Here is a 24,901-nt window from a genome sequence, read left to right as displayed (position 1 = left end):
CCTGGCTGATTGTGAGGTGTGATGGTTCTCAGCTGGTGGGTGGTGGATGGGACAGACATACCTGGCTGATTGTGAGGTGTGATGGTTCTCAGCTGGTGGGTGGTGGATGGGACAGACATACCTGGCTGATTGTGAGGTGTGATGGTTCTCAGCTGGTGGGTGGTGGATGGGACAGACATACCTGGCTGATTGTGAGGTGTGATGGTTCTCAGCTGGTGGGTGGTGGATGGGACAGACATACCTGGCTGATTGTGAGGTGGGATGATTCTCAGCTGGTGGATGGGACAGACATACCTGGCTGATTGTGAGGTGGGATGATTCTCAGCTGGTGGATGGGACAGACAGGCTGCGTCTGAAATGGCATCCAAAGGGACCTGGTCTATAGTAGTGGACTATAGAGGGAATAGGGTGCATTATGCTCTGGTCTAAAGTAGTGGACTATAGAGGGAATATGGTGCATTATGCTCTGGTCTAAAGTAGTGGACTATAGAGGGAATATGGTGCATTATGCTCTGGTCTAAAGTAGTGGACTATAGAGGGAATAGGGTGCTATTTTAGATCAAATCTAATGTTATTTGTCACATGCTTCTTAAACAACAGGTTTAGATTAACAGTGACATGCTTACAGGCCCTTCCCAACAATGCAGAGAGAACCAACAGAGAAATAATAGAAGAAGAATATCACTAATAATATATACACAATGAGTAACGATAACTTGGCTCTATTCACACTGAGTAACGATAACTTGGCTCTATACACAATGAGTAACGATAACTTGGCTCTATACACAATGAGTAACGATAACTTGGCTATATACACACTGAGTAACGATAACTTGGCTCTGTACACAATGAGTAACGATAACTTGGCTCTGTACACAATGAGTAACGATAACTTGGCTCTGTACACAATGAGTAACGATAACTTGGCTCTGTACACACTGAGTAACGATAACTTGGCTCTGTACACAATGAGTAACGATAACTTGGCTCTGTACACAATGAGTAACGATAACTTGGCTCTGTACACAATGAGTAACGATAACTTGGCTCTGTACACACTGAGTAACGATAACTTGGCTCTGTACACACTGAGTAATGATAACTTGGCTCTGTACACACTGAGTAACGATAACTTGGCTATATAGACAGGGTACCAGTACTGAGTCAATGTGCAGGGGTACGAGGTCATAACTTGGCTATATACACAGGGCACCAGTACTGAGTCAATGTGCAGGGGTACGAGGTAATAACTTGGTTATATAGACAGGGTACCAGTACTGAGTCAATGTGCAGGGGTATGAGGTAATAACTTGGCTATATAGACAGGGTACCAGTACTGAGTCAATGTGCAGGGGTATGAGGTAATAACTTGGCTATATACACAGGGTACCAGTACTGAGTCAATGTGCAGGGGTACGAGGTAATAACTTGGCTATATATACAGGGTACCAGTACTGAGTCAATGTGCAGGGGTACGAGGTAATAACTTGGCTATATACACAGGGTACCAGTACTGAGTCAATGTGCAGGGGTATGAGGTAATAACTTGGCTATATACACAGGGTACCAGTACTGAGTCAATGTGCAGGGGTATGAGGTAATAACTTGGCTATATACACAGGGTACCAGTACTGAGTCAATGTGCAGGGGTAGGAGGTAATATCTTGGCTATATAGACAGGGTACCAGTACTGCGTCCATGTGCAGGGGTATGAGGTCATTGAGGTAGATATGTAGTGCATTTGGAAAGTATTCAGACCCATCGACTTTTTCCACATTTTGTTACAGCCTTATTCTAAATTGGATAAAAAATACTAAACTAATGTCCTAGGTTCCTGCCTTACTAGGGAGTTTTTCCTATCCACCGTGCTTCTACATCAGCATTGCTTTCTGTTTCTGGTTTTAGGCTGGGTTTCTGTATAGTAGAAGCAGCCAATGTGAAGAGTCTTAACAGTTCGTGCAAGACACAGACAAGGGCAGGGTGCAGTAGTGTCATGACGTTGCCCTCTTTGGGTACAGCGAGCACCATCCCCCCCCCCTCTCTCTATACTCCCTACACCAGGCTCTGTTAGGCAGGTCATAAATTCCTGGAGGAAATTCTCTACTCATGGCCAGAGTATAAGAGAGAGTGAGTTTTCATAGAGAGAACAAAATAATTTCTTCCACCTCACAGAACTTGAGAACTGAACAATATTCATGTTCTGGAGAATGTATAAAAGGTCGGTGACGTGGCCAGCTACGAACTGGTCCGTTTGGTACAATTGTGTGAAACTCATGAGACAATACAGCCACATTACCATAATCCTGTTTATACAAGAGTCTCATTTATGAGGCTTACATCTAATTGTTGTATAAAAGGAATGAGTAAAGATGAAACTATTTGTGAAATTATGTAATGTGATTTTAGACTGTTTAATGAAGGAAACTCCAATTCCCTTTGGAGTTTAACTAAATCAGAGGCCCGCCCATGAGTGCAGACATTGAGCTGGCGTCATGGGACCGTCCCTTTCTGCTGCTCCGAAGAACATCCAAGGTGGGGTTATTTATCTTCAGACCAAGCTTACCTCAATTACGAGACGGCTAAGGTTTGAGTAGAGACCATGCATTTCTCTTGCTGAATTCTTAACCATACCACGTGGTTAAACTCTTAGACTATCAAACCGACAGAATAAGAACAAATCTTTGATACTAATTACTAGTCTGCAGCTAGGAATTAGGTATCGTTGAACGCGAAGACCGACAACCGCCGAAACATCTACTCTATATCGACATTGCTGAATGTTACTCTGAACTATCCATTCTAACCACGGCAGAGAGAGAGGGCGGACAAACTCTCCAACAGAAACAAACTTTCCAACAGAGATCAGGATGACACACTGAGCGTAAAATATATATATATATATATATATATATATTGATTGCAAATATTCCCGAATGAGTGAGTGTTCATGTGCAAAGGTTTAGCATTTCAATTGTTATAATTACCAACTTTGTGGTGTCTTATCTCAGTCGACCCCCACTTCCCCTTTGTCCACCAAGCCGCCATGCCGGTTTAGCCCACTAGGGCACATCCGCTATCATTTCCTTGTAACTATATCTACTGTTTGTTTATGCATTTCTGTGATTTATTTAGTTAGTAAATAAATGATTTAAGACAATTGATGTATGGATGACTCATAGTGAAGACTGGGTTTGTGCAGATAACCAACAATTTACGACGTTTGGAATGAGACTAACGTGAGGTAAAGAATAATTAATTAATGAGAAGACTAATTGATCAGATATTAAAATATCAAAGTTATATTAGGAAAATTATAACTTTGTAATCTGAATATTTTCCTTGGTGCCCCGACTTCCTAGTTAATTACATCTACCTGATTAGTTAATCACGTAATAATAATTAGAGAATTGATTTGATAAACTACAAATTAGTCTTCAGTCTAATGAGCCCAAAGACAGGACAGTAGTTAGCCGTATAGGCTGTTTGGTAGGATGGGCGGGTCCGGCTACTGACTGTTCACCCTCCTGTTCTACTGAGTAGAAGAAAAGTCTGAGTAACAGACTCCTTTTGGACCAGCAGAGCAGTAAGACTCTCCCTTACAGCGGATCTGTAAGTACTTTATAAGAAACTCTGTTATTGGAAAAGTAATGATAAAATGTAAGCTTATCAAAAATAAGACTTATTTGTAGTTTGAATGTTTTCTCTATGGTTATCAGCATTTGTTGAGTATTCCATTAGTATATTGTATGTCTTTCTGTGTATTCTTCGTTAGTACCCAACTCTTTTTCCTCTCAGGGAGGATGGCCAACGTCCAGGTGCCTGTTGGTATGTCCTACTGTACTTTGGGTTGAGTGAAACTCTTGTTAACTATAAAGGAAGTTAAACAGCCATGTGTTTTCAGTGGACAGATAGTTGGAAGAAAGTATATAATGGATGGATGAATGAATGAATGAATGAATGAATGAATGAATTGATAGATGAATGAAGCCATGCTGTGAGGTACTGTAGGAATGAATGAATTAACAAATGAATGCATTAGAGAATGAACTAATACTTTGTCTACTCCCCCCCCCTCCTCCAGTGGCCATCGGTGCATTTGGGGACAGTCCTGTCCAGATGACCTGTCCTAACTGTCACCAGACCATGGTCACTAAGGTTGACTTCTCCTCTGGTGTCCTCACCTACCTCTTCTGTGGAGGACTCTTCTTCTGTGGGTACGTACAAGAGAGTGTGTGTGTGTGTGTGTGTGTGGTGAAAGCCTATCCTACTGTTAGTCAGTGGGTTATGGTCAGGCACCACAGGCTGAAATAACTTGCATCTATCTATCAATTCTGAGATTTGTTGGTATTTTGATCCATTAATATTAGTATTTTCACAAAATAAACATACAAATGTCAAACTTGATAAATGTATGTATTTGTTTATCATACTACCGCCAAAAATGTCAAAGCTCACTACATTCAATTAAACATAATTTAAAAGCCCATTTCATAAAGAATGTTACAAACTGGACTATATTTCGTAACTTACTTTGATGGGATTGTGATTGGGTCTAATTAGGCTTTGGTAGTCTAATTTCAGTGTACTTGACTTTTGACTGCCATTTCCTGAAAGTCAGACTCTTCCAACTAATTTCTCTCAGCTTCAGAATCATCTATGCTCACCACATGTTGTGAGGTTATGCTTAGATGTATTCTCCAGACTTGCCCAGAGGGAATTGTTTATTCTAGATAACATTTTCTTTGGAAAAATGCACCAAAAATGCATTTTACCTATGACTTTAGTATTTTACAGATAGAAAGATGAAAACAGTATTTATCCACAATCTGCTCTGGTCAAGTCCGGTCCAAAATATTCAGGCTGAAATGCATTTGTGTATATATGCATATACTGTATTTAATGAGATATTTTGATTTTTTTTTTTAATACAAAATGTATTTTATTTGTGTCTACATTTAACTGGTAAAAGTTGATTGTGATTAAGAGAAAAAAAATCCCTTTTAGGCCTTAAGATGCATCTCCATACAATGTTTGACCGTTGTTTGTTCTCCTCCTCCTCAGGTTTGTTCTGGGTTGCTGTCTCATCCCTTTCTGTTTCGACAGGCTCAAAGACGCCAAGCACACGTGTCCCTCCTGCAAGACCATCCTGGGGGTTTATAAGCGCTTATAAGCGCATAACCTGCAGGAGTCTCCAGTGTCCTTTGGGAAGCTAGCTACAACATTGTGTCTTTGTCTTCTGAGACATGTTGTTGTTCTTCCAAAACAGTCTGTTTCTCTCAGCTTCCACCCAGTAGAACTGCACAGCAGTCTACCATGTGTTTGAAAAACACATTAGTTTAATTCAATATAACAATTTAACTGTCACAGAATGTTGTCATTGACAGTGTTCCATCCCATCCTGCCCTGTCCCTTGCTATGCAGTTAACCGCTGCCTTGGCAACGGTAAAATATTTGTGCCATAGAAAACATAGAATGTGAATATTCATGGTTTGATGGTTGTTGTATGATCTGTAAGTTATATTACTATAATTCTCTCATGCAGCACTGTGAGTCTTTCTGATTGAGTACTGTACTGGTTTGTTAGGAATAAAATGAGCCCTGAATATTACAATAATTTCACAACCACTAAAATATTTTGTTGTTAGTTCATAGGCTGTTTATTTCTTTATGAATAAAATATCATTTTTTGTGGGGGGGGGGGGGGATTGTGCAATAATATATATGTTTATTAATTAAATCATATGTTCAACATCTGCTATTTAGTATCATCAAACGGCAGCGTTGAGAAGACAGACCACAGTTTGAGCTGACATGAACAGAAGCACAGTGACATTCTAATGACAGAATCATTCTACACTAGAGGAATTGGTTGTCATGACATTGAACAGCGTTTTGGCTCGGTAGATAAGTGTTGGCGTACTGTATGGAGATACTAACCCCGATAAAACAAATGGCTCTCCCAGAAAGACGACATCACCAACACAAGACTTCTTTGTCATCTAATGAAATACCTTCATATTTTCACTGGAAGGCAAAGACAAAGGGCTCTATTCAGCGTTACAGCATGGTTGAAATTTAAAGGCCATGTTCCCGTAGTGTAGACTACATTCACGGTAAATGCTGCAGATGTTGGCTCAATAAGAAATGACCTTTACATTTCAGCTATACAGACTGAATAGAGCCCTAAAAATACTTCTTTAAACAACATTCCAGCAACCAAGACAGAAAATAGTTCATTCCAACAACATTCCAACCACCAAGACAGAACAGACTTCATTCCAGCCACCAAGACAGAAAATTGTTAATTCCAACAACATTCCAACCAACAAGACAGAAGATACAACATACAAAGTGAATACACTTAAATAAAATGGTGTGAAGACCTTGTCAGAACAGAAACATTGACGTGACTAAAGTGCTAGATTGTTTTACAGTTTTTTGATAGGTCCAGTATATCCTTGTATTCAGTGATATTTACAATATCTAAGGCACTACCTGACTCTAAATGTATACATTTTTGTTTCCTGTTTGAGAACTTTACATTATGTTTTTCCCTGTCTGAGCCGAATGCGACTTGATGCTATGGCGTCAGTTAACTCTCTCACTCTGAAATCTAAAATCTCTGAAATCAGTGTTTAAATCAGTGTAGAATGTACAGGACAGCGATGGCCAGAGTGGTGAGGAGAAGGTGGAGGCCGAACGTTGGTCTGTTGATCGCTCCGCCGCTCGCTACACAGAAACACAGAAACATACATCATAACTCTGTTCACTGAACCTCTAATCATAAACATTTCTCTCTCTCGGAGGACCTGAGCCCTAGGACCATGCCTCAGGACTACCTGGCCTGATGACACCTTGCTGTCCCCAGTCCACCTGGTCGTGATGCTGCTCCAGTTTCAACTGTTCTGCCTGTGGCTATGGAACCCTGACCTGTTCACTGGACGTGCTACCTTGTCCCGGACCTGCTGTTTTGCACTCTCTCTCTCTACCGCACCTGCTGTCTCTAACTCTGAATGTTCGGCTATGAAAAGCCAACAGACATTTACTCCTGAGGTGCTGACCTGTTGCACCCTCTACAACCACTGTGATTATTATTATTTCACCCTGCTGGTCATTTATGAACATTTGAACATCTTGGCCATGTTCTGTTATAATCTTCACCCGGCACAGCCAGAAGAGGACTGGCCACCCCTCATAGCCTGGTTCCTCTCTAGGTTTCTTCCTAGGTTCCTGCCTTTCTAGGGAGTTTTTCCTAGCCACTGTGCTTCTACACCTGCATTGCTTGCTGTTTGGGGTTTTAGGCTGGGATTCTGTACAACACTTTGGGACATCAGCTGATGTAAGAAGGGCTTCATAAATAAATTAGATTGATTGAAACAATACATTATAACATTGTTCACCGAGCCTCTAATCATATACAGCGCATTATAAACGGTTAATAATCAAACTATCACAGAGAAATGAAAGAGAACCGGCTGATCTTTCATAGATAAAAAGGAACGGTCATGTTTTACCTGTAGTAGCAGCTCCTCCAGCCACGGTGGTGACTGGCCCAGCTCCTCCAGCCACGGTGGTGACTGCATTGGTACTAGGAAGGAAGATGGTCCCCACACCAACCGTGGTGGGGTCAGCCTTGCCCCCCTTAAGATCCAGCCCCAGGGAGTCCAGGTCGGCCTGGAAACGGGTGCTGATCCAGGTCTGGACCACGCTCTGGTTCTCATAGCTCTTCAGCTCTGGCAGGTTAGAACCCAGCAGACCTTTGACCTGGCTCACATCCAGAGTCTGAGGGAGGAGGGGTTAGGGGGATAACTAGATACAGTTGTAGAAACACACACACACACACACACACACACACACACACACACACACACACACACACACACACACACACACACACACACACACACACACACACACACACACACACACACACACACACACACAGACAGACACACAGACACACAGACAGACAGATGTAGAAACACACACAGACAGACAGACAGATGTAGAAACACACACATACACACCTGTATAACAGTAGGGTCCAGGCTGATGAAAGTGTCCATGTCCATATTAATGTTAGAGGTGGACAGACGCTGGACGTAGGCTGAGTCAGCACCACCTAGTGGACAGACAGAGAGTAGGCTGAGTCAGCACCACCTAGTGGACAGACAGAGTAGGCTGAGTCAGCACCACCTAGTGGACAGACAGAGAGTAGGCTGAGTCAGCACCACATAGTGGACAGACAGAGCGTAGGCTGAGTCAGCACCACCTAGTGGACAGACAGAGAGTAGGCTGAGTCAGCAAAACCTAGTGGACAGACAGAGAGTAGGCTGAGTCAGCACCACCTAGTGGACAGACAGAGTAGGCTGAGTCAGCACCACCTAGTGGACAGACAGAGAGTAGGCTGAGTCAGCACCACCTAGTGGACAGACAGAGAGTAGGCTGAGTCAGCACCACCTAGTGGACAGACAGAGAGTAGGCTGAGTCAGCACCACCTAGTGGACAGACAGAGTAGGTTGAGTCAGCACCACCTAGTGGACAGACAGAGTAGGCTGAGTCAGCACCACCTAGTGGACAGACAGAGTAGGCTGAGTCAGCACCACATAGTGGACAGAAAGTAGGCTGAGTCAGCACCACCTGGTGGACAGACAGAGAGTAGGCTGAGTCAGCACCACCTAGTGGACAGACAGAGAGTAGGCTGAGTCAGCACCACCTAGTGGACAGACAGAGTAGGCTGAGTCAGCACCACCTAGTGGACAGACAGAGAGTAGGCTGAGTCAGCACCACCTAGTGGATAGACAGAGTAGGCTGAGTCAGCACCACCTAGTGGACAGACAGAGAGTAGGCTGAGTCAGCACCACATAGTGGACAGAGAGTAGGCTGAGTCAGCACCACCTAGTGGACAGACAGAGAGTAGGCTGAGTCAGCACCACATAGTGGACAGAGAGTAGGCTGAGTCAGCACCACCTGGTGGACAGACAGAGAGTAGGCTGAGTCAGCACCACCTAGTGGACAGACAGAGTAGGCTGAGTCAGCACCACCTAGTGGACAGACAGAGTAGGCTGAGTCAGCACCACATAGTGGACAGACAGAGCGTAGGCTGAGTCAGCACCACCTAGTGGACAGACAGAGTAGGCTGAGTCAGCACCACCTAGTGGACAGACAGAGAGTAGGCTGAGTCAGCAAAACCTAGTGGACAGACAGAGAGTAGGCTGAGTCAGCACCACCTAGTGGACAGACAGAGTAGGCTGAGTCAGCACCACCTAGTGGACAGACAGAGAGTAGGCTGAGTCAGCACCACCTAGTGGACAGACAGAGAGTAGGCTGAGTCAGCACCACCTAGTGGACAGACAGAGAGTAGGCTGAGTCAGCACCACCTAGTGGACAGACAGAGTAGGTTGAGTCAGCACCACCTAGTGGACAGACAGAGTAGGCTGAGTCAGCACCACCTAGTGGACAGACAGAGTAGGCTGAGTCAGCACCACATAGTGGACAGAGAGTAGGCTGAGTCAGCACCACCTGGTGGACAGACAGAGAGTAGGCTGAGTCAGCACCACATAGTGGACAGAGAGTAGGCTGAGTCAGCACCACCTAGTGGACAGACAGAGTAGGCTGAGTCAGCACCACCTAGTGGACAGACAGAGAGTAGGCTGAGTCAGCACCACATAGTGGACAGAGAGTAGGCTGAGTCAGCACCACCTGGTGGACAGACAGAGAGTAGGCTGAGTCAGCACCACCTAGTGGACAGACAGAGTAGGCTGAGTCAGCACCACCTAGTGGACAGACAGAGTAGGCTGAGTCAGCACCACCTAGTGGACAGACAGAGTAGGCTGAGTCAGCACCACCTAGTGGACAGACAGAGTAGGCTGAGTCAGCACCCCCTAGTGGTCAGACAGAGTAGGCTGAGTCAGCACCACCTAGTGGACAGACAGAGTAGGCTGAGTCAGCACCACATAGTGGACAGAGAGTAGGCTGAGTCAGCACCACCTGGTGGACAGACAGAGAGTAGGCTGAGTCAGCACCACCTAGTGGACAGACAGAGTAGGCTGAGTCAGCACCACCTAGTGGACAGACAGAGAGTAGGCTGAGTCAGCACCACCTAGTGGATAGACAGAGTAGGCTGAGTCAGCACCACCTAGTGGACAGACAGAGAGTAGGCTGAGTCAGCACCACATAGTGGACAGAGAGTAGGCTGAGTCAGCACCACCTAGTGGACAGACAGAGAGTAGGCTGAGTCAGCACCACATAGTGGACAGAGAGTAGGCTGAGTCAGCACCACCTGGTGGACAGACAGAGAGTAGGCTGAGTCAGCACCACCTAGTGGACAGACACAGTAGGCTGAGTCAGCACCACCTAGTGGACAGACAGAGTAGGCTGAGTCAGCACCACCTAGTGGACAGACAGAGAGTAGGCTGAGTCAGCACCACATAGTGGACAGAGAGTAGGCTGAGTCAGCACCACCTAGTGGACAGACAGAGAGTAGGCTGAGTCAGCACCACATAGTGGACAGAGAGTAGGCTGAGTCAGCACCACCTGGTGGACAGACAGAGAGTAGGCTGAGTCAGCACCACCTAGTGGACAGACAGAGTAGGCTGAGTCAGCACCACCTAGTGGACAGACAGAGTAGGCTGAGTCAGCACCCCCTAGTGGTCAGACAGAGTAGGCTGAGTCAGCACCACCTAGTGGACAGACAGAGTAGGCTGAGTCAGCACCCCCTAGTGGACAGACAGAGTAGGCTGAGTCAGCACCACCTAGTGGACAGACAGAGTAGGCTGAGTCAGCACCCCCTAGTGGACAGACAGAAGAAGGGGAAAGAGCGATATGGATGGGGGGAATCAGAGAAAGAGAGACAGAGCCGTACTTAAGTATGGCTGTGTTAGTTGGTGGGATAGTACAGGTATGTATGTATGTATGTATGTATGTATGTATGTATGTATGTATGTATGTATGTATGTATGTATGTATGTATGTATGGCTGTGTTAGCTAGTAGGGTAGTAGAGGTATGCATGTATGTACAGTTGAAGTTGGAAGTTTACATACACCTTAACCAAATACATTTAAACTCATTTTTCCACAATTCCTAACATGTACTCCTCGTAATAATTCCCTGTCTTAGGTCAGTTAGGATCACCACTTTATTTTAAGAATGTTAAATGTCAGAATAATAGTAGAGAGAATGATTTATTTCAGCTTTTATTTCTTTCATCACATTCCCAGTGGGTCAGAAGTTTACATACACTCAATTAGTATTTGGTAGCATTGCCTTTAAATTGTTTAACTTGGGTCAAAACGCTTCAGGTAGCCTTCCACAAGCTTCCCTCAATAAGTTGGGTGAATTTTGGCCCATTCCTCCTGACTAAATTGGTGTAACTGAGTCAGGTTTGTAGGCCTCCTTGATCGCACATGCTTTTTCAGTTCTGCCCACAAATCTTCTATAAGATTGAGGTCAGGGCTTTGTAATGGCCACTCCAATACCTTGACTTTGTTGTCCTTATGCCATAACTTTGGAAGTATGCTTGGGGTCATTGTCCATTTGGAAGACCCATTTGCGAGCAAGCTTTAACTTCCTGACTAATGTCTTGAGATGTTGCTTCAATTTATCTACATAATTTTCCCTCCTCATGAAGCCATCTATTTTGTGAAGTGCACCAGTCCCTCCTGCAGCAAAGCACCCACACAACATGATGTTGCCACCCCCGTGCTTCACGGTTGGGATAGTGTTCTTCGGCTTGCAAGCCTCCCCCTTTTTCCTCCAAACATAATGATGGTCATTATGGCCAAACAGTTCTATTTTTGATTCATCAGACCAGAGGACATTTCTCCAAAAAGTATGATCTTTTCCCCCATGTGCAGTTGCAAACCGTAGTCTGGCTTTTTTATGCCGGTTTTTGAGCAGTGGCTTCTTCCTTGCTGAGCGGCCTTTCAGGTTATGTTGATATAGGACTCGTTTTACTGTGGATATAGATACTTTTGTACCTGTTTCCTCCAGCATCTTCACAAGGTCCTTTGCTGTTGTTCTGGGATTGATTTTAACTTTTCGCACCAAAGCACGTTCATCTCTAGGAGACAGAACGCGTCTCCTTCCTGAGTGGTATGACGGCTGCGTGGTCCCATGGTGTTTATACTTGCGTACTATTGTTTGTACAGATGAACGTGGTACCTTCAGGCATTTGGAAATTGCTCCCAAGGATGAACCAGACTTGTGGAGGTGTACAATTCTTTTTCTGAGGTCTTGGCTGATTTCTTTTGATTTTCCCATGATGTCAAGCAAAGAGGCACTGAGTTTGAAGGTAGGCCTTGAAATACATCCACAGGTACACCTCCAATTGACTCAAATGATGTCAATTAGCCTATCAGAAGCTTCTAAAGCCATGACATAATTTTCTGGAATTTTCCATGCTGTTTAAAGGCACAGTCAACTTAGTGTATGTAAACTTCTGACCCACTGGAATTGTGATACATTGATTTCTAAGTGAAATGATCTGTCTAAACAATTGTTGGAAAAATTACTTGTGTCATGCACAAAGTAGATGTCCTAACCGACTTGCCAAAACTATAAATAGGGTGCAGGCCAGGCAGCAGGCTGTTAGCCAGCCTGCCAGCTTAGTGGAGTCTGCCACTAGCACAGTCAGCGTAGTCAGCTCAGCTTTCCCCATTGAGACCGTGTCTGTGCCTCGATCTAGGTTGGGCAAAATTAAAAATGGCGGTGTTCGCTTTAGCAATCTCACTAGTATAAAGACCTCCTCCATTCCTGCCATTATTGAAAGAGATTGTGATACCTCACATCTCAAAATTGGGTTACTTAATGTTAGATCCCTCACTTCCAAGGCAGTTATAGTCAATGAACTAATAACTGATCATAATCTTGATGTGATTGGCCTGACTGAAACATGGCTTAAGCCTGATGAATTTAGTGTGTTAAATGAGGCCTCACCCCCTGGTTACACTAGTGACCATACCCCCCGTGCATCCGGCAAAGGCGGAGGTGTTGCTAACATTTACGATAGCAAATTTCATTTTACAAAAAAAAAAACAATGAAGTTTTCGTCTTTTGAGCTTCTAGTCATGAAATCTATGCAGCCTACTCACTCACTTTTTATAGCTACTGTTTACAGGCCTCCTGGGCCATATGCAGTGTTCCTCACTGAGTTCCCTGAATTCCTATCAGATCTTGTAGTCATAGCAGATAATATTCTAATTTTTGGTGACTTTAACATTCACATGGAAAAGTCCACAGACCCACTCCAAAAGGCTTTCGGAGCCATCATCGACTCAGTGGGTTTTGTCCAACATGTCTCTGGACCTACTCACTGCCACAGTCATACTCTGGACCTAGTTTTGTCCCATGGAATAAATGTTGTGGATCTTAATGTTTTTCCTCATAATCCTGGATTATCGGACCACCATTTTATTGCGTTTGCAATTGCAACAAATAATCTGCTCAGACCCCAACCAAGGAGCATTAAAAGTCGTGCTATACATTCTCAGACAACCCAAAGATTCCTTGATACCCTTCCAGACTCCCTCTGCCTACCCAAGGACGTCAGAGGACAAAAATCAGTTAACCACCTAACCGAGGAACTCAATTTAACCTTGCGCAATACCCTAGATGCAGTTGCACCCCTAAAAATAAAAAACATCTGTCAAAGCTAACTAAAAAGCAGCATTCGCAAATGGAGGATGGCTTTCACTTCAGCAGTAATACATTTATGAACTTCTTTGAGGAAAAGATCATGATCATTAGAAAGCAAATTACGGACTCCTCTTTAAATCTGGGTATTCCTCCAAAGCTCCATTGTCCTGAGTCTACACAACTCTGCCAGGACCTAGGATCAAGGGAGATACTAAAGTGTTTTAGTACTATATCTCTTGACACAATGATGAAAATAATCATGGCCTCCAAACCCTCAAGCTGCATACTGGACCCTATTCCAACTAAACTACTGAAAGAGCTGCTTCCTGTGCTTGGCCCTCCTATGTTGAACATAATAAACGGCTCTCTATCCACCGGATGTGTACCAAGCTCACTAAAAGTGGCAGTAATAAAGCCTCTCTTGAAAAAGCCGAATCTTGACCCAGAAATTATAAAAAACTATCAGCCTATATCGAATCTTCCATTCCTCTCAAACATTTTAGAAAAAGCTGTTGCACAGCAACTCACTGCCTTCCTGAAGACAAACAATGTATACGAAACGCTTCAGTCTGGTTTTAGACCCCATCATAGCACTGAGACTGCACTTGTGAAGGTGGTAAATGACCTTTTATTGACGTCAGACAGAGGCTCTGCATCTGTCCTCGTGCTCCTAGATCTTAGTGCCGCTTTTGATACCATCGATCACCACATTCTTTTGGAGAGATTGGAAACCCAAATTGGTCTACATGGACAAGTTCTGGCCTGGTTTAGATCTTATCTGTCGGAAAGATATCAGTTTGTCTCTGTGAATGGTTTGTCCTCTGACAAATCAATTGTAAATTTCGGTGTTCCTCAAGGTTCCGTTTTAGAACCACTATTGTTTTCACTATATATTTTACCTCTTGGGGATGTCATTCGAAAACATAATGTTAAATTTCACTGCTATGCGGACGACACACAGCTGTACATTTCAATGAAACATGGTGAAGCCCCAAAATTGCCCTCGCTAGAAGTCTGTGTTTCAGACATAAAGAAGTGGATGGCAGCAAACTTTCTACTTTTAAACTCGGACAAAACAGAGATGCTTGTTCTAGGTCCCAAGAAACAAAGAGATCTTCTGTTGAATCTGACAATTAATCTGGATGGTTGTACAGTCGTCTCAAATAAAACTGTGAAGGACCTCGGCGTTACTCTGGACCCTGATCTCTCTTTTGAAGAACATATCAAGACTGTTTCAAGGACAGCTTTTTTCCATCTACGTAACATTGCAAAAATCAGAAACTTTCAGTCCAAAAATGACGTAGAAAAATTAATCCATGCTTTTATTACTTCTAGGCTGGACTACTGCAATGCTCTACTTTCCGGCTACCCGGACAAAGCACTAAATAAACTTCAGTTAGTGCTAAATACGGCTGCTAGAATCCTGACTAGAACCAAAAAATTTGATCATATTACTCCAGTGCTAGCCTCCCTACACTGGCTTCCTGTTAAGGCAAGGGCTGATTTCAAGGTTTTACTGCTAACCTACAAAGCATTACATGGGCTTGCTCCTACCTATCTTTCCGATTTGGTCCTGCCGTACATACCTACACATACGCTACGGTCACAAGACGCAGGCCTCCTAATTGTCCCTAGAATTTCTAAGCAAACGGCTGGAGGTAGGGCTTTCTCCTATAGAGCTCCATTTTTATGGAATGGTCTGCCTACCCATGTGAGAGACGCAGACTCAGTCTCAACCTTTAAGTCTTTACTGAAGACTTATCTCTTCAGTAGGTCCTATGATTAAGTATAGTCTGGCCCAGGAGTGTGAAGGTGAACGGAAAGGCTGGAGCAACGAACCGCCCTTGCTGTCTCTGCCTTGCCGGTTCCCCTCTCTCCACTGGGATTCTCTGCCTCTAACCCTATTACAGGGGCTGAGTCACTGGCGTACTGGTGTTCTTCCATGCCGTCCATGGGAGGGGTGCGTCACTTGAGTGGGCGGAGTCACTGACGTGGTCTTCCTGTCTGGGTTGGCGCCCCCCCTTGGGTTGTGCCGTGGCGGAGATCTTTGTGGGCTATACTCGGCCTTGTCTTAGGACGGTAAGTTGGTGGTTGGAGACATCCCTCTAGTGGTGTGGGGGCTGTGCTTTGGCAAAGTGGGTGGGGTTATATCCTGCCTGTTTGGCCCTGTCCGGGGGTTTCATCGGATGGGGCCACAGTGTCTCCTGATCCCTCCTGTCTCAGCCTCCAGTATCTATGCTGCAGTAGTTTATGTGTCGGGGGGGCTAGGGTCAGTCTATTACATCTGGAGTATTTCTCTTGTCTTATCCGGTGTCCTGTGTGAATTTAAATATGCTCTCTCTAATTCTCTCTTTCTCTCTTTCTTTCTTTCTCTCGGAGGACCTGAGCCCTAGGACCATGCCTCAGGACTACCTTTGCATGATGACTCCTTGCTGTCCCCAGTCCACCTGGCCGTGCTGCTGCTCCAATTTCAACTGTTCTGCCTGCGGCTATGGAACCCTGACCTGTTCACCGGACGTGCTTGTTGCACCCTCGACAACTACTATGATTATTATTATTTGACCATGCTGGTCATTTATGAACATTTTAACATCTTGACCATGTTCTGTTATAATATCCACCCGGCACAGCCAGAAGAGGACTGGCCACCCCTCATAGCCTGGTTCCTCTCTAGGTTTCTTCCTAGGTTTTTGGCCTTTCTAGGGAGTTTTTCCTAGGGAGTTTTTCCTGCTTCTCACCGTGCTTCTTTCACATGCATTGCTTGCTGTTTGGGGTTTTAGGCTGGGTTTCTGTACAGCACTTTGAGATATCAGCTGATGTACGAAGGGCTATATAAATTAATTTGATTTGATTTGAAATTTGATTTGATTTGATCAAGAAATGTGTGGAGTGGTTGAAAAACAAGTTTTAATGACTCCAACCTAAGTGTATGTAAACTTCCGACTTCAACTGTATGTATGTTATGTATGTATGTATGGCTGTTTTAGCTGGTAGGAGGTAGAGGTACCTATGTATGGCTGTGTTAGCTGGTAGGAGGTAGCAGAGACAGTACTACGGCTCTGGAAGGCTCCTTCAGCAATGATGAACAGCGTTCTCTTCTTCGTTATGTTGCAGTTGGTCACCGTCAGGGCATTGGCCTTACTGCAACACGGTTAAACAGACAACACACGTCAACACACTTGTCTTATTGTTAACAAGCAGGATAAAACATACATCACACGTCAACACAACCCTCTTATTGTTCCTCATACTGTAGATCAGGGTAAGACACACGTCAACACACTATAGGTAAGTGGGCAGACCAGTAGAAACAGTTGAAGGTTGAATAAAAGCACATCAATTCATCTCAAGCCATCTCCTAAAACAGCCCAGACTGTAACAACCTGTCACATTTGAGTAAAGAATCAAACCACAAAATAGGTCATTAGTTTCCATTTGAAAAATTCCAACAAAACAAATTGAAACCAGCAGCTCCACCTATAAAAAGGCTTTAAAAATGATCCAATAGAACTGAAATGCAGCTGTCATCTCCCTCCCCCCGGACTATTCTAAAAAAAGCCTCTGTGGTGTTTCCACGGTAACGGGGGGAGGGGAGGAGCCTCTGTCTCTTACTTTAGGCTCTCCTCTGTAGTAACGGTCTTCAGGATGCTGGCACGCTAGTGTTAGCATAGCGGCTAAGTGTTACATGTTTTCCTATGGAAAATGTTAGCTGTGTTACCCATCTTAGTAATAAGGGTAACAGTTATTACTATTACATTACTGTGTAATGATCTTCAGGAGGCTGGTGTCTAGTGAACACAGGTTGGGTCCTCCTCTCTGTCTTACCTCAGGCTACTCTGTGTAATGGTCTTCAGGAGGCTGGTGTCTAGTGAACACAGGTTGGGTCCACCGATGGAGTTGAGCTCTGCACTGCCCAGAGTATTTCCTGAGTTCCTCAGGTACTTACTGATGATGGCCTGCGCCTATAGGGGGGACATGAATAGATTGGTAAATGGCAGACTGATTGATTGGTTAATCATTTGACAGACAGACAGACAGACAGACAGACAGACAGACAGACAGACAGACAGACAGACAGACAGACAGACAGACAGACAGACAGACAGACAGACAGACAGACAGACAGACAGACAGACAGACAGACAGACAGACAGACAGACAGATACATCTGGTTACCATGGCAGCATCCCAGTTTCCATAGGAGGAGTCCATCAGAGCTGACAGTGTGTCGATCTTGGTGATATTCCACATGGTGATGTCAGCATTCGTGGCAACGCGCGAAGCCGGCCCAAGAACCTGCACCTTTGCTTCTGGGATGGTGGAGTTTGCGGAGTAGAACTGATGGGCGGGACACAGGAAACAGGAAGTACAGTCACATAATCAACAGGAGGATAGAGCTTCATAACACCCATGTCATACTATCTGTACATTCTCTCTGTTAATCAGATGTAATGATAAATGTATTTATATCAGGTCAGATGTAATGATAATGTATTTATATCAGGTCAGATGTAATGATCATGTATTTATATCAGGTCAGATGTAATGATAATGTATTTATACCAGGTCAGATGTAATGATAAATGTATTTATATCAGGTCAGATGTAACGATAATGTATTTAAATCAGGTCAGATGTAATGATAAATGTATTTATATCAGGTCAGATGTAACGATAATGTATTTAAATCAGGTCAGATGTAATGATAAATGTATTTATATCAGGTCAGATGTAACGATAATGTATTTAAATCAGGTCAGATGTAATGATAAATGTATTTATATCAGGTCAGATGTAATGATCATGTATTTATATCAGGTCAGATGTAATGATTATGTATTTATATCAGGTCAGATGTGTGTGTACCGTACACGTGAATCAAGCGATACTACAAAAAACATACGTCAGTAAAACCAGTTATCGCTCATACGTTATACGGCTCTATGTTCAACCTACCTATTTGTATATAAGGTAAGTTAACTTTGTGTAAACTCCCCTGCCTGTATTCTGTCTCTAAATGTTGTCTATAACCATCAGCACCATATCACCAGGTAACATTCTGACTGTGTTGTCTATCACCAATAGCACCATATCACCAGGTAACATTGTGACTGTGTTGTCTATCACCAATAGCACCATATCACCAGGTAACATTGTGACTGTGTTGTCTATCACCAATAGCACCATATCACCAGGTAACATTGTGACTGTGTTGTCTATCACCAATAGCACCATATCACCAGGTAACATTGTGACTGTGTTGTCTATCACCAATAGCACCATATCACCAGGTAACATTGTGACTGTGTTGTCTATCACCAATAGCACCATATCACCAGGTAACATTGTGACTGTGTTGTCTATCACCAATAGCACCATATCACCAGGTAACATTGTGACTGTGTTGTCTATCACCAATAGCACCATATCACCAGGTAACATTGTGACTGTGTTGTCTATCACCAATAGCACCATATCACCAGGTAACATTGTGACTGTGTTGTCTATCACCAATAGCACCATATCACCAGGTAACATTGTGACTGTGTTGTCTATCACCAATAGCACCATATCACCAGGTAACATTGTGACTGTGTTGTCTATCACCAATAGCACCATATCACCAGGTAACATTGTGACTGTGTTAATGTACTTGGTGAATAAAGTTGATTCTGATTCTTTGTCTGAAAGCGTACAGTACCTCTCTGAGTCTCGCCAGGACCACTTCAAGGTATTCCTGGTCGTCCACCTTGGCGGTGATGGCGTCCAGGTTGTCAACAACTGTCTTGGCCGTCAGGCAGCAGTTGAACTTGGTCACGGTCTCGTAGTTGAAGGGGAACGTACTCTCACTGATCGTCACCTGAGTGATATTTCCCACTGTGCATTCACTCACTATGGACAGACAGACAGACAGACAGACAGACCAGACAGACAGTTATTCCCTCTTCAGCAGGAAGACAGACAGACAGACAGACAGACAGACAGACAGACAGACAGACAGACAGACAGACAGACAGACAGACAGACCAGACCGACAGAAATTGTATATTAGTGCAGGGTGGACACACCTATGGAGCGTTTGGACTGTGATTGGTCGATGATGGACTGTCTGATAGCCGTCTTCATCCTCCTCTTCTTCTGTCTGGACGTTCCATTCTTTCTCAACACCTTCAGGAATGACTGTAGGAACTGGCCCTTTACTTTCTGGAGAACAATAGAACACAGCCTGTAAACACACACACACACACACACACACACACACACACACACACACACACACACACACACACACACACACACACACACACACACACACACACACACACACACACACACACACACACACACACACACACACACACACACAGAGCCAGGTGTAGTGGTTTGTGACCTTAGAGAACTTCCTGTAGAAGGAGGATGTCAGGTAGAGAGGTAGAATGCCCAGGTTGTCCAGGGTCTCTCTTTTCCAGGTAGCTGGGAGTCTGGAAAACACACAGTACAGACTCAACTATACTGTTGACAGGAAACTCACACAGTACAGACTCAACTATACTGTTGACAGGAAACTCACACAGTACAGACTCAACTATACTGTTGACAGGAAACTCACACAGTACAGACTCAACTATACTGTTGACAGGAAACTCACACAGTACAGACTCAACTATACTGTTGACAGGAAACTCACACAGTACAGACTCAACTATACTGTTGACAGGAAACACACACAGTACAGACTCAACTATACTGTTGACAGGAAACTCACACAGTACAGACTCAACTATACTGTTGACAGGAAACTCACACAGTACAGACTCAACTATACTGTTGACAGGAAACTCACACAGCACAGACTCAACTATACTGTTGACAGGAAACACACACAGTACAGACTCAACTATACTGTTGACAGGAAACTCACACAGTACAGACTCAACTATACTGTTGACAGGAAACACACACAGTACAGACTCAACTATACTGTTGACAGGAAACACACACAGTACAGACTCAACTATACTGTTGACAGGAAACTCTCACACAGTACAGACTCAACTATACTGTTGACAGGAAACTCACACACAGTACAGACTCAACTATACTGTTGACAGGAAACACACACAGTACAGACTCAACTATACTGTTGACAGGAAACCACACACAGTACAGACTCAACTACACTGTTGACAGGAAACACACACAGTACAGACTCAACTATACTGTTGACAGGAAACACACACAGTACAGACTCAACTACACTGTTGACAGGAAACACACACAGTACAGACTCAACTACACTGTTGACAGGAAACACACACAGTACAGACTCAACTATACTGTTGACAGGAAACACACACAGTACAGACTCAACTATACTGTTGACAGGAAACACACACAGTACAGACTCAACTATACTGTTGTCATGACGTTGCCCTCTCTCTGGGAACAGGGAGCACAGTTGACCCCCTCCCCCTTGCACCATTCCCCTACCTACCTCTCCCTACCCAGGCCCTGTGAAAACGGTCGTAAATTCCAAAGGAAATGTCCTGCCGCCTGGCCCAGTTGAGACACAGAGGGGTTTCATAGAGAGACACAGGAAATTCTTCCAACTCACAGAATTGGGGAACCAAACGACATTTATGTTCTGGAGAAGGTATAAAAGATTGGTGAAGAATCCAGTTACGAACTGGTCCGCTTGGTACAATTTTGTGATACTCAGAAGAGACAATATAGCCATATTACCATAAAACTGTTTATATAATAGCCTCAGCTATGGGACTTGTATCTAAATGGTTGTATAAAATGTATTAATAAGGATAAAGCTATTTGTAATACGTTGAGATGCTATGTACTGATGTTAATGTGATAGAATGTATTTCTGTTCAAAGCTTAAATCAGTCATCGGCACGCCCCCCAGGGACACAGACAGGACCAGGCGTCATGTGACAAGCCTGTTCTATGTTCATGTATAAAACCCCACCCTGATTTACTTTCTTCAGACCAGCTTACCTCAGAAGAGAGAGCCAAGGTTTGACCATTCAATTCCTCTACTGAAAGTTAACTATACCACATGGTTAAACTTTTAGACAATCGAGACCGACAGAATAATAACAAGTCTTTGATATTAATTAATAGTCTGCAGCTAGAAATTATATAATTGAACGCGAAGACCGACGAAACATCCATTCTATAACGACATTAATGAATGTCGCTTTGAAAGATCCATTCTAACCGAGAGAGAGAGAGACAGAACAGGACAAAAACTCTCCAACAAGGATCCCGACGACACACTGAGCGTAAATATATATTGATTGCAATTGTTCCCGAATGAGTGAACGTTCATGTGCAAAGGTTTAACATATCAATTGTTAATATTTATCAACTCTGTAGTGTTGACAGGAAACTTCCTACAGCCTTCCCTGTAGCTCAGTTGGTAGAGCATGGTGTTCGCAATGTCAGGGTTGTGGGTTCGATTCCCACGGGGGGCCAGCACAGATTTTTTTTAAATGAAATGTATGAAATTGTATGAAATGTATGCATTCACTACTGTAAGTCGCTCTGGATAAGAGTGTCTGCTAAATGACTAAAATGTAAATGTAATGTAGTGTCTTCTCAGCTGCCCTTTATGACCCTTTGTTTAACAGGCCGCCATGCCTGTTTAGCCCACTAGGGCACATTACTCTACCATTTCTTTGTAACGATAACTACTGTTTGTATGCTTTCTGTGAATTACTTAGTTTAGTAAATAAATGATTTTAAGACAATTGATGTATGGATGACTTTAGTAAAGGCTGGATTCGTGCAGATACAACAATTTACGACGTTTGGAATGAGACTGGACGCGAGGTAAAATACACCATTTAAACCAGAAGATAATCGGCCTATAATATAATATATAATGTTATAATATAGGAAAGTTATATTAGGAAAATTATAACTTTGTAATCTGAATATTTTCCTTGGTGCCCCGATCTCCTAGTTAATGACAGTTAAACGATTAATCAGTTTAATCGCGTAATAATAATAACAGGGAGTTATTTTGATAAACATGTCTTCAGTTTAATGGTGCCCAAAGACACGACACTGTTGACAGGAAAACACGTACACACGCACATCAGTGTATCTGACATATAATGTTTACATTTCAAGGCCCAATCCTAACTTCAGATACTGTTTCAGCCCAGTCAGTCAGTTTCAGCTCAATCAGTCAGTTTCAGACCAGTCAATCAGATGCGTTTGTTTATTTCCATATTGACTTACCCGTACTGTGTATTCCCAGACGTCAACAGCGTTTCTATGGCAGCCACCTGTTCGTCGGTGAGGTCATTACAGTTCTGTAGTTTCTGCAGGATGAGCTGGTCAGAGTTCTGGATGTAGGAACCGTCCAGAACACACACCATGTTACCTAGGACCTGCAGGTTGTCACTGCTCAGAACCGTGCCGATGATACCCTGCAGGGACAGATGGACACAACACAGCACTGACATCACGACTTCCAATCAGATCGCATCAAATGTAAGTTCATATCATGAGAATTTCTATATTGTCATTCTATATTGTCATTCTATATTGTCATTCTATATTGTCATTTATACACTGCTCAAAAAAATAAAGGGAACACTTAAACAACACAATGTAACTCCAAGTCAATCACACTCTGGCTGATGTTTTGGTCACTTTTGAATGCTGGCGGTGCTTTCACTCTAGTGGTAGCATGAGACGGAGTCTACAACCCACACAAGTGGCTCAGGTAGTGCAGCTCATCCAGGATGGCACATCAATGCGAGCTGTGGCAAGAAGGTTTGCTGTGTCTGTCAGCGTAGTGTCCAGAGCATGGGGGCGCTACCAGGAGACAGGCCAGTACATCAGGAGACGTGGAGGAGGCCGTAGGAGGGCAACAACCCAGCAGCAGGACCGCTACCTCCACCTTTGTGCAAGGAGGAGCAGGAGGAGCACTGCCAGAGCCCTGCAAAATGACCTCCAGCAGGCCACAAATGTGCATGTGTCTGCTCAAACGGTCAGAAACAGACTCCATGAGGGTGGTATGAGGGCCCGACGTCCACAGGTGGGGGTTGTGCTTACAGCCCAACACCGTGCAGGACGTTTGGCATTTGCCAGAGAACACCAAGATTGGCAAATTCGACACTGGCGCCCTGTGCTCTTCACAGATGAAAGCAGGTTCACACTGAGCACGTGACAGACGTGACAGAGTCTGGAGACGCCGTGGAGAAAGTTCTGCTGCCTGCAACATCCTACAGCATGACCGGTTTGGCGGTGGGTCAGTCATGGTGTGGGGTGGCATTTCTTTGGGGGGCGCACAGCCCTCCATGTGCTCGCCAGAGGTAGCCTGACTGCCATTAGGTACCGAGATGAGATCCTCAGACCCCTTGTGAGACCATATGCTGGTGCGGTTGGCCCTGGGTTCCTCCTAATGCAAGACAATGCTAGACCTCATGTGGCTGGAGTGTGTCAGCAGTTCCTGCAAGAGGAAGGCATTGATGCTATGGACTGGCCTGCCCGTTCCCCAGACCTGAATCCAATTGAGCACATCTGGGACATCATGTCTCGCTCCATCCACCAACGCCACGTTGCACCACAGACTGTCCAGGAGTTGGTGGATGCTTTAGTCCAGGTCTGGGAGGAGATCCCTCAGGAGACCATCCACCACCTCATCAGGAGCATGCCCAGGCGTTGTAGGGAGGTCATACAGGCACGTGGAGGCCACACACACTACTGAGCCTCATTTTGACTTGTTTTAAGGACATTACATCAAAGTTGGATCAGCCTGTAGTGTGTAGTGAGTGTGACTCCAAATCCAGACTTCCATGGGTAGATAAATTGGATTTCCATTGATTATTTTTGTGTGATTTTGTTGTCAGCACATTCAACTATGTAAAGAAAAAAGTATTTAATAAGATTATTTAATTCATTCAGATCTAGGATGTGTTATTTTAGTGTTCCCTTTATTTTTTTGAGCAGTGTATATTGCCATTCTATATTGCCATTTATATATTGCCATTTCTATATTGTCATTTCTATATTGTCATTCTATATTGTCATTTCTATATTGCCATTTCTATATTGCCATTCTATATTGCCATTCTATATTGCCATTCTATATTGCCATTCTATATTGTCGTTCTGTATTGTCATTCTATATTGTCATTTATATATTGTTATTCTATATTGCCATTCTATATTGTCATTCTATATTGCCATTATAGATTGTCATTCTATATTACCATTATATATTGTCATTT

General features: G+C 43.8%; 2 protein-coding genes and 1 non-coding gene across 3 annotated transcripts in view; 2 read left to right on the top strand and 1 right to left on the bottom strand.

Moving 5' to 3' along the window:
* The first annotated feature begins 3,562 nt into the window (after positions 1-3,562).
* Positions 3,563-5,617, top strand: LOC106564100 (lipopolysaccharide-induced tumor necrosis factor-alpha factor homolog). Its single transcript, XM_014130095.2, has 4 exons — positions 3,563-3,612; positions 3,776-3,828; positions 4,085-4,217; positions 5,065-5,617. Exons 2-4 carry the CDS (start codon positions 3,804-3,806, stop codon positions 5,171-5,173), a joined length of 267 nt encoding a protein of 88 aa, XP_013985570.1. The 5' UTR covers positions 3,563-3,612; positions 3,776-3,803; the 3' UTR covers positions 5,174-5,617.
* A 55-nt stretch (positions 5,618-5,672) lies between these two features.
* LOC106597798 (uncharacterized) overlaps positions 5,673-24,901 on the bottom strand; it is a 62,420-nt gene continuing 43,191 nt past the window's right edge. Inside the window, exons 65-74 of the mRNA XM_045690628.1 lie at positions 22,902-23,092; positions 20,032-20,122; positions 19,709-19,844; positions 19,342-19,532; positions 17,817-17,978; positions 17,466-17,602; positions 16,648-16,781; positions 8,031-8,125; positions 7,518-7,785; positions 5,673-6,732 (exon numbers count right to left, since the gene is read on the bottom strand). Coding sequence (XP_045546584.1) covers positions 6,644-6,732; positions 7,518-7,785; positions 8,031-8,125; positions 16,648-16,781; positions 17,466-17,602; positions 17,817-17,978; positions 19,342-19,532; positions 19,709-19,844; positions 20,032-20,122; positions 22,902-23,092 — 1,494 coding nt within the window. The 3' untranslated portion in view covers positions 5,673-6,643. The remainder of the gene's footprint in view (positions 6,733-7,517; positions 7,786-8,030; positions 8,126-16,647; positions 16,782-17,465; positions 17,603-17,816; positions 17,979-19,341; positions 19,533-19,708; positions 19,845-20,031; positions 20,123-22,901; positions 23,093-24,901) is intronic.
* On the top strand, positions 22,054-22,129 carry trnaa-cgc (transfer RNA alanine (anticodon CGC)). The gene has a single exon. It is a non-coding gene; the product is annotated as a tRNA-Ala (tRNA).

Source organism: Salmo salar, chromosome ssa12 (assembly GCF_905237065.1).
Source record: "Salmo salar chromosome ssa12, Ssal_v3.1, whole genome shotgun sequence".
NCBI lineage: Eukaryota > Metazoa > Chordata > Actinopteri > Salmoniformes > Salmonidae > Salmo > Salmo salar.
Note: the sequence above shows the minus strand (reverse complement) of the source record. Positions and strands in the feature narration are given on the sequence as shown.

Bases quoted from the DNA above. Each gene is read 5' to 3' on its own strand.
- LOC106564100 (XM_014130095.2), top strand. From the start codon at position 3,804: ATGGCCAACGTCCAGGTGCCTGTTG. The intron at 3,829-4,084 runs GTATGTCCTACT...CCCCTCCTCCAG, and splicing joins CAACGTCCAGGTGCCTGTTG to TGGCCATCGGTGCATTTGGG. The intron at 4,218-5,064 runs GTACGTACAAGA...CCTCCTCCTCAG, and splicing joins GGAGGACTCTTCTTCTGTGG to GTTTGTTCTGGGTTGCTGTC.